At 46.5% G+C, this 7,500-nt stretch overlaps 1 protein-coding gene across 3 annotated transcripts in view; it reads right to left on the bottom strand.

Annotated features, from left to right (window-relative positions):
- Positions 1–620: 620 nt before the first annotated feature.
- Positions 621–7,500, bottom strand: part of LOC308152734 (rho guanine nucleotide exchange factor 9) — a gene marked incomplete at its 3' end in the record, with an annotated part of 31,523 nt that continues 24,643 nt past the window's right edge. For 2 of the 3 annotated variants that reach the window (XM_080525792.1, XM_080525793.1), the window contains 6 exons: positions 7,493–7,500; positions 6,774–6,903; positions 5,805–5,936; positions 3,700–3,943; positions 2,546–2,614; positions 621–796 (listed from right to left, as the gene is read on the bottom strand). The exon at positions 7,493–7,500 is cut by the window's right edge and continues 225 nt beyond it. In XM_080525792.1, coding sequence (XP_080381918.1) covers positions 621–796; positions 2,546–2,614; positions 3,700–3,943; positions 5,805–5,936; positions 6,774–6,903; positions 7,493–7,500 — 759 coding nt within the window. The remainder of the gene's footprint in view (positions 797–2,545; positions 2,615–3,699; positions 3,944–5,804; positions 5,937–6,773; positions 6,904–7,492) is intronic. The other variant, XM_080525794.1, reaches the window with a different exon arrangement.

Below are 7,500 nucleotides of genomic sequence, written 5' to 3'. Positions count from 1 at the left end.
AGTCTTTGATCAGCAGTACACCGGTTGGAACACAAAGGTAAGGCTGACAACAGAAGCGCTTCAGAGGAACTTGAGAAGGAGCCAATCTCCCCGGGCCCCCTGTCAATGTTCTAGTCCACCTCAGGCCCCCTGTCAGAAGAACACAGCCAGCTAACTCACAGACCAACACAAGAGCTCTCATCTAGACACACCATCCTACCTTGTGACTGACCAGTTCTTGTGAAGGGAAAACAAAACGGAATGCTTCATGCTCACTTCAGAGAATGGGAAAACAAACAAAAAACAATAAAAACAATCTCAATGACTGGAGGACATTCAGATGTTGTGGTTGTTGGAGCGTGGCAGATTCCGAAGGTACAGTACATGTATGTATGTTTATGTTACAGTCGTGTCTGTGGAAGAGGCATGGTATCTAGGAACAGTAAAAGTACAAGTAAAAGATATAATCCACATCTTCAGTTCTCGGGGTGTTTCAAATGGTACTCACTAATAACATTGGTCCTTCGATGTGTGTCTCTGTTTTTTGATCTTCTTCACGTGGACAGAATCATCCGACGTTTTTTTAGTGCTTCTTTCTCAGACAAAAAAATAGCTGGTCCTTCAGAAGAGTCTGTGTTTCTCTATTTCTTAAATGGTGCTAATTTACTAAAACTCTGCCAGAATGGAGCCTGGCCTCTTTTGGATTGACTGAAATCAAAAACTTCTGCTTGTGCCAAGTCCTCTGAGACCTCATATTGTCCCGGGGCTAGGGGGTCCTGGGGGGGCGGGTATGAGGGGGGCACACACCTATTTACACCTGGGAAACAGGCGCAGGGGCGAGGGGTAGAGGAGGAGGCAGAGGAGGGGGTGGGGGAGGGGGTGCATGGGTGCAGAGGAAGAGGCAGAGGAGGGGGTGGGGGGGCAGAGGAGAGGGTGGGGGGGGGGAAGAGGTGGGCACAGAGGCGAAGAGGCAGGAGCAGGGCAGAAAGCAGAGAGAAGCGGATAAGAGAGAAGAGGAGAGGTGGATAGCAAAGGTAGATCGTCAGTATCGGGACAGAAATCAACACTACAACACGACATCTACGCATGCATAACAAACAGGCACATAGACATAAAATATGAAATAGATTCAACATCGTATTAACATTGTTATTAGACCTCAGATACGTGATATATGGTCATATGAGGATGCTAGACGATGGAAAAGGTGGGTTGAACATCTATTAATGACACAAGGGAGACTAAAGACGCTATTCAAACCAACTCTGAATCAGGCAAAACACGAGAACCGGAAAGTAACATTCTTCCTGCCTAAATATGAAATCGAGCATTTTCATGGCGGAAGAGACATTGTTATTGCCGGCTTTGCCGATTGCATGTTTGTTTGAGTAACACCCTGAGACTACAGAACATAAAGAGCGAATCAAAATAGATTGAAGAACAGAAAGCTACTAATATGCATTTCACTAAAGCCTACGAGCATCACAACTACTCTACAGCCAATGTCAACTACGGATAATCAATCATTGATGATGAACATTTTTTAAGTTGCCATGGCATCTTCAAAAACAGTGTTCGCTTAGAGAACTTATTCCAAAACACTGTTTTGCTTGAGAAGATTAATCTCTTTTCTAGAAAAACGTCTTCTTCTCATTTATCTTGGAGAGACATGAGGATGATTAAAACAGATTCAACACTATCAACATGCTCCAATGCCAACGGTAATTTCTATAGCTCCCATTTCTAAGCAGTTGCCATGGCATCTTGTTGCATAATCTCTATATGAAACTCCAATAGGATATACCTTTATCATTTTCAAACCATGTCCATAAAACAAGGCCCTCTTTCTCATGATGATATCTATAAATGAATCTGAAAATTCAAGAGCAGTACTTCACCTTGTGCCAAGTCACCACAGAAACACATACAGTACTTTGACAACACAGTTCTGACAGACACCAATAGGGGGGGTACAGGGATATGGCATCCTAATATTCAGAGATAACATTCCAGGAGACTTATGTAGAGGGACTTATGGGCATTATAACCTCTGTTATGATGGCCATGCTGGTTGTGGAACTAACAGGACAAACAACATCAACAACAACATCAACAATGACAAACGTACAGTACATCCATTTTGTACTGTGTCTACGCTGCCTCCTTACTGCTTTCATAATGTTTTTTTTTTTTTTTAAAGGAACTGCATGCAAATATCCCTCTGTCTTTTCATTGGTGTTTAACTTAACAGTCGTTTGAATGACTGATCTATTTACCACAACACACACAAGGGTTACTCAAGCTCTTTGAGTCGGGGAAACTACCAAATTCAAGTTGTGATTATTTTCTGGAAACGCAAAACAAAACATATATATATACATACATATGATGGTTTGATACAGTTGTCTCTGGTGACTTAGAAGGCCACTCCTGTAGTTTGTGTGTGTGTGTTTGTGTGTGTGTGTGTATGTGTGTGAGGTGTACACAGTAAACAGCGATGAGAAGACAGAGCTGGTTGGAGAGGAGAAGAAAGAGGAAGTCACCTGATGTCTGCGTGTTGCCTCACCTTTCTGTTTGGTCACCTTCCTGACCGTCAGAGCCGCCTGACGCTTCTGATACTCAGAGATCTCGAAACCTAGACACACACACACACACACACACACGCACGCACGCACGCACGCACACACGCACAGACACACACACGCAGACAAACACACACATACACACACACACACACACACATGCACGCATGCAGACAAACACACATACACACACGCACGCAGACAAACACACACACACACACACAATATTCTGGCATCACTATATTGGCGAATATCATATTTAAGTATTGTTGTGTGTTTTTCCCAGATTTTGCTCTCGTGCAGTTGAATTTTCCAAGCTTAGTAAACCACCAGGATAAGCCCCGTATCCAAAATGCTGAATGACAATAATGCTACCCTGACTGTGAAGGGAGAGGCCAGAGAGTGTGTGAGTGTGTGAGTGTATGAGTGTGTGAGTGTATGAGTGTGTGAGTGTATGAGTGTGTGAGTGAGTGAGTGTATGAGTGTGTGAGTGTATGAGTGTGTGGGCGTGTGAGTGTATGAGTGTGTGAGTGTATGAGTGTATGAGTGTATGAGTGTATGAGTGTGTGAGTGTATGAGTGTGTGAGTGTGAGAGTGTGTGAGTGTATGAGTGTGTGAGTGTATGAGTGTGTGAGTGTATGAGTGTGTGAGCGTATGAGTGTATGAGTGTGTGAGTGTATGAGTGTGTGAGTGTGAGAGTGTATGAGTGTATGAGTGTATGAGTGTATGAGTGTGTGAGTGTGTGAGTGAGTGAGTGGATGAGTGTGTGTGTGTGTGTGTGTGTGTGTGCGTGTGTGCGTGACTAACCGATACACACACACACACACACTCACTCTTGCTCGCACACACTCGCACACACTCGTAAGTGTGAGAGTGTATGAGTGTATGAGTGTATGAGTGTATGAGTGTATGAGTGTATGAGTGTGTGAGTGTATGAGTGTATGGGCCCTATTATGCACTTCATAAGTTTGAAGCAATAAGACGAGGCGGTAGATCTAAATTTAAGACGTGGAGGCGTGGTCAAGGCCACTTTGCTATTATGCGTGCGGTAATAGGGCCCTATGAGTGTATGAGTGTGTGAGTGTGTGAGTGAGTGAGTGGATGAGTGTGTGTGTGTGTGTGTGTGTGCGTGACTAACCGATCTTCTCGTCCTCCTGCACCATCTTCCTCTCCTCGTGGAAGGCCCTGAGCCAGCGGATCTTCTCCTCCAGCTTCTTCGACAGGAAGATGTGGAGCTCCTCGCTGTCCTTGTTGTGCAGTTTGAAGGCGTTCTTCACGCTCACGTTGAAGTCGTCGTCCCGCCCGTCCATGGCGTCCCGCACCTCGTAGCGGTCCATGTCAATACGGCCCTTATAGTAGAGGCAGTCTCGACGAATCAGGTCCTAGGGATGGAGGGAGGGAGGGAGGCGAGTCAGTGAGTGCAGTGTGTGTGTGTGTGTGTATGTGTGTGCGTCACACAGAGAGCACACACACACAAATACACACCAACTAAACTCTTCTGGTTTCACAAAGTAATGGTCGTTGTTTATATTCTAACTAACCAGCCTCCTATGAGATGTAATCACTACCGTGGCGGTTGTGGCTCAGGAGGTAGAGCCGGCGTCCAATGATCACAAGGTCGGTAAATCAGCAGTTCGAACCCCGGCTGGCGACATGTCGAGGTGTCCTTAGGCAAGACACTGAACCCCAAATTGCTCCCAATGAGTGGGCCGGCACCTCGCACGGTAGCTTGCCTCCATTGGTGTTTGAATGGGTGAATGAGAGGCAATTGTAAAGCGCTTTGGAATAAGGCGCTATATACCGGTAAGTCAGTCCATTTACAGAACTGTACCTCAAAGACTTAAGGGATCTCAATGGTCTGATCTTATTAGCTAGTAGCTGTTAGCAGAGCAGAACCCAAGAGAAGGCCTGGGTTGCAGACAGTACAACTTCACACACATAAAGATGCAGGATCGATTCAGCAACACAGACATGCTATCGCTACAGGCGGCTTTAAAGCTGAATTTTACCCCTAAAATAATATTTTGAGGGGATGTTTCTCATCAGCCCCACCATTGATATTGTCCCAAAACAGAATTACTTTGTGCATGCAAACAACCGTATTGTGCATTCGAGGACAATATGTACTGGAAATAACCTAAAAATAGACACACATGTAGATATTGATTGTGTAGGTGGGAAGACCATGTTCAAGGAGCTGGAGATCTAAGACTGAATAATTAGAATAACAATGAAGACAAGAGGGATGTGATTATGTAAAACTAGCGAGAGTCTCCGTAAACTTCTAATGAGCGTGGGGAGAGATGATCTTCTGTGTTGATAAGGACTAGATGAGAGGATGAGGAGGAGGAGGAGGAGGAGGAGGAGGAGGAGGAGGAGGAGGAGGAGGAGGAAGGGAGGACAGAGAGAAGACACGACACGCAGTAACACACACCCTCGGGGGGCCGGCCGTGACACACGGTTGTGTTAAGGATCTTGAAAAGGAGAGTTAAACAGAAAGACGTGGGCTCCATGATTAAGCACGTCCTTGAGTCTTCCCTGAGCTGCAGACCTCAGCGTGGCTCTGCTGGTGTTAACACGGCGGTGCACACACACACTGTTGTTGTTGGTGCTGTTCTTCTTGTTGTTGTTATAGAGACAGCTCTACGGGTGCTTTAGATGTTAACCAGAGATAGCAGGGATGAGGGTGTGTGTGTGTGTGTGTGTGTGTGTGTGTGTGTGTGTGTGTGCGAGTGAGCAGCAGTGTGTGCGAGTGTGTGCGAGCAAGAGTGAGTGTGTGTGTGTGTGTGTGTGTGTGTGTGTGTGTGTGTGTGCGTGTTTGTGTGTGTCTGTGTGTGCGCGATTGAGCAGGAGTGTGTGCAAGCAAGAGTGAGTGTGTGTGTGTGTGTGTGTGTGTGCGTGTGCGTGTGTGCATGTGTGCGTGACAGCAGAGTAAACGCGAGTGTCTATCCATGTGTAAGCCCTCTCCCAGTCAGAGGTCCACAGCCGTAGAGATGATAACAAGCTTTGCCCTGGGAGAAGCAGCATTGTGACAGGTACAGTGATGTGTGTGTGGAACTTGGCTCAGCTAAAGGGAGTGTGTGTGTGTGTGTGTGTGTGTGTGTGTGGGGGGGGGGGGGGGGGGGGTGGGGGGGTTGTAATTGATGTAATGCAGTTCCCTGAGGCAGTTCGGAGACTTCACTAGGACTTGTCACAAGGACTGAAGACTGTTCTTGACGAGACAGGAGGGAGACGGTAGCGTACCTTCTTACAGAGGACCAGCTGGTGGTCAAACAGGAAGAAGACCCGTTGCTGGCTGCGGCCGTACGGCTGGTAGATCCAGGACATCTCTCCTGTGTAGATCAGCTCTGAGCTACGGTCCAGAATATCATCCCCCTGGAGGAACAGACACACACACATTTTAAATGCTTTATTTATGTCCACATACAAAGTACAATTCTAAAGGACATAAATACTAACAGTGCATTTTGACATCCTGGAAACAATTTGTTACAGTAATGCTGAGCCAACAACCAGTTCTGCCACACACAGGATGTTATTCGCACCAGACCAGTGGGTTGATCAATTCTATAAGACAGACAGTATCCCGCTCATGGGTACAGGAAGCACCGCCTTCTCCATATTGAGCGGCTACCAATAACAGCGGATATTGAGCAATATTTTGCTAACTGTTTGGCCCTTCTCTTAGGAAGACCAGCCATATGAAGGCCTCTAACAACAGACTTATGAACATGGCCCAGGCTGCCAAATATAAAAACTAAAAGTTGACATCTGTAGCCCAGTTGTGATATGGCCTGCTCCAGCTGTTGGTATTTTAAGATTTTGGTTAAAAAGGCTTCCTCTAGGCTATGGTCAAAGGTGCAGCCAACTTCTAAAATAAGCACCTCTCTGTGGTTTTCGTTGACAATTACAACATCAGGGGTGTTTGCTGAAATATTGGAGAACACTCCTAATGACTCTTCGTCGCTACACAAACTGAACATGTGGGCCTTTACAGTGGAGTACTTGTACAGCGTTGCGGCAGGCCTGAATATGGAAAAGACACCCTCTGAAATCAGATCCACAATTCGATCATCACACACACACACACACACTTGTATTCCTGGACAGAAACATGCATGCACGCACACACACACACACGCACACACACACACACACACACACACACACACACACACACACACACACTCAAACTGATATATGTATTCGTACCTCCCAATCCAGAACGGAGGCCTGCCATTGGGCGATCTTGTCGATGTTCTCCAGCCTCCTCTTCCTCTCGTTGATCTGCTGTGTGACGTTTCGCATCACCGCCAGCGCTGCAGCCACATAGCGATAGTCACTAAGGAGACAAGAGAACACACGTTATACCAGGGGGTTTCACTAGAACACATGTGACAGCAGTGGGAGCAGGACACACTTTACAGCAGCAGACACACTTTACAGCAGCAGACTCACTTTACAGCAGCAGACTCACTTTACAGCAGCAGACACACTTTACAGCAGCAGACACACTTTACAGCAGCAGACACCTTACATTTAACCATACAACACCTTAGATCAGATTAGCATGAACCAACCTCACAGAGCGCCAGTCCTGAGGTGTCACTAATAACGTGTGTCTGTGAATGCAGCCTTCTATCTGGCAGCTCACTCCACACCTCACACCTCACACCACACACACAGACACACACACACACACAGACACACACACACACACACACACACATACACACACACACAAACACACACTCTGATCTGGCACAGAGAATTGGAAGTCTTGGCGCCTGGCCCTGTCTGGCAGTGAATGTGTTTTGTGAATGACCTGGAGCTAGATGAAACAAACTGATTAACTCACAGAGGGCGAAGAAACCAGTGGAATGTGTGTGTGTGTGTGTGTGTGTGTGTGTGTGTGTGTGTAAACAGTCTACCTGTGCTC

The sequence above is a fragment of the Nansenia antarctica genome, assembly GCF_963989245.1.
Source record: "Nansenia antarctica genome assembly, chromosome: 3".
NCBI lineage: Eukaryota > Metazoa > Chordata > Actinopteri > Argentiniformes > Microstomatidae > Nansenia > Nansenia antarctica.
This window is presented reverse-complemented; position numbering and strand designations above follow the sequence as displayed.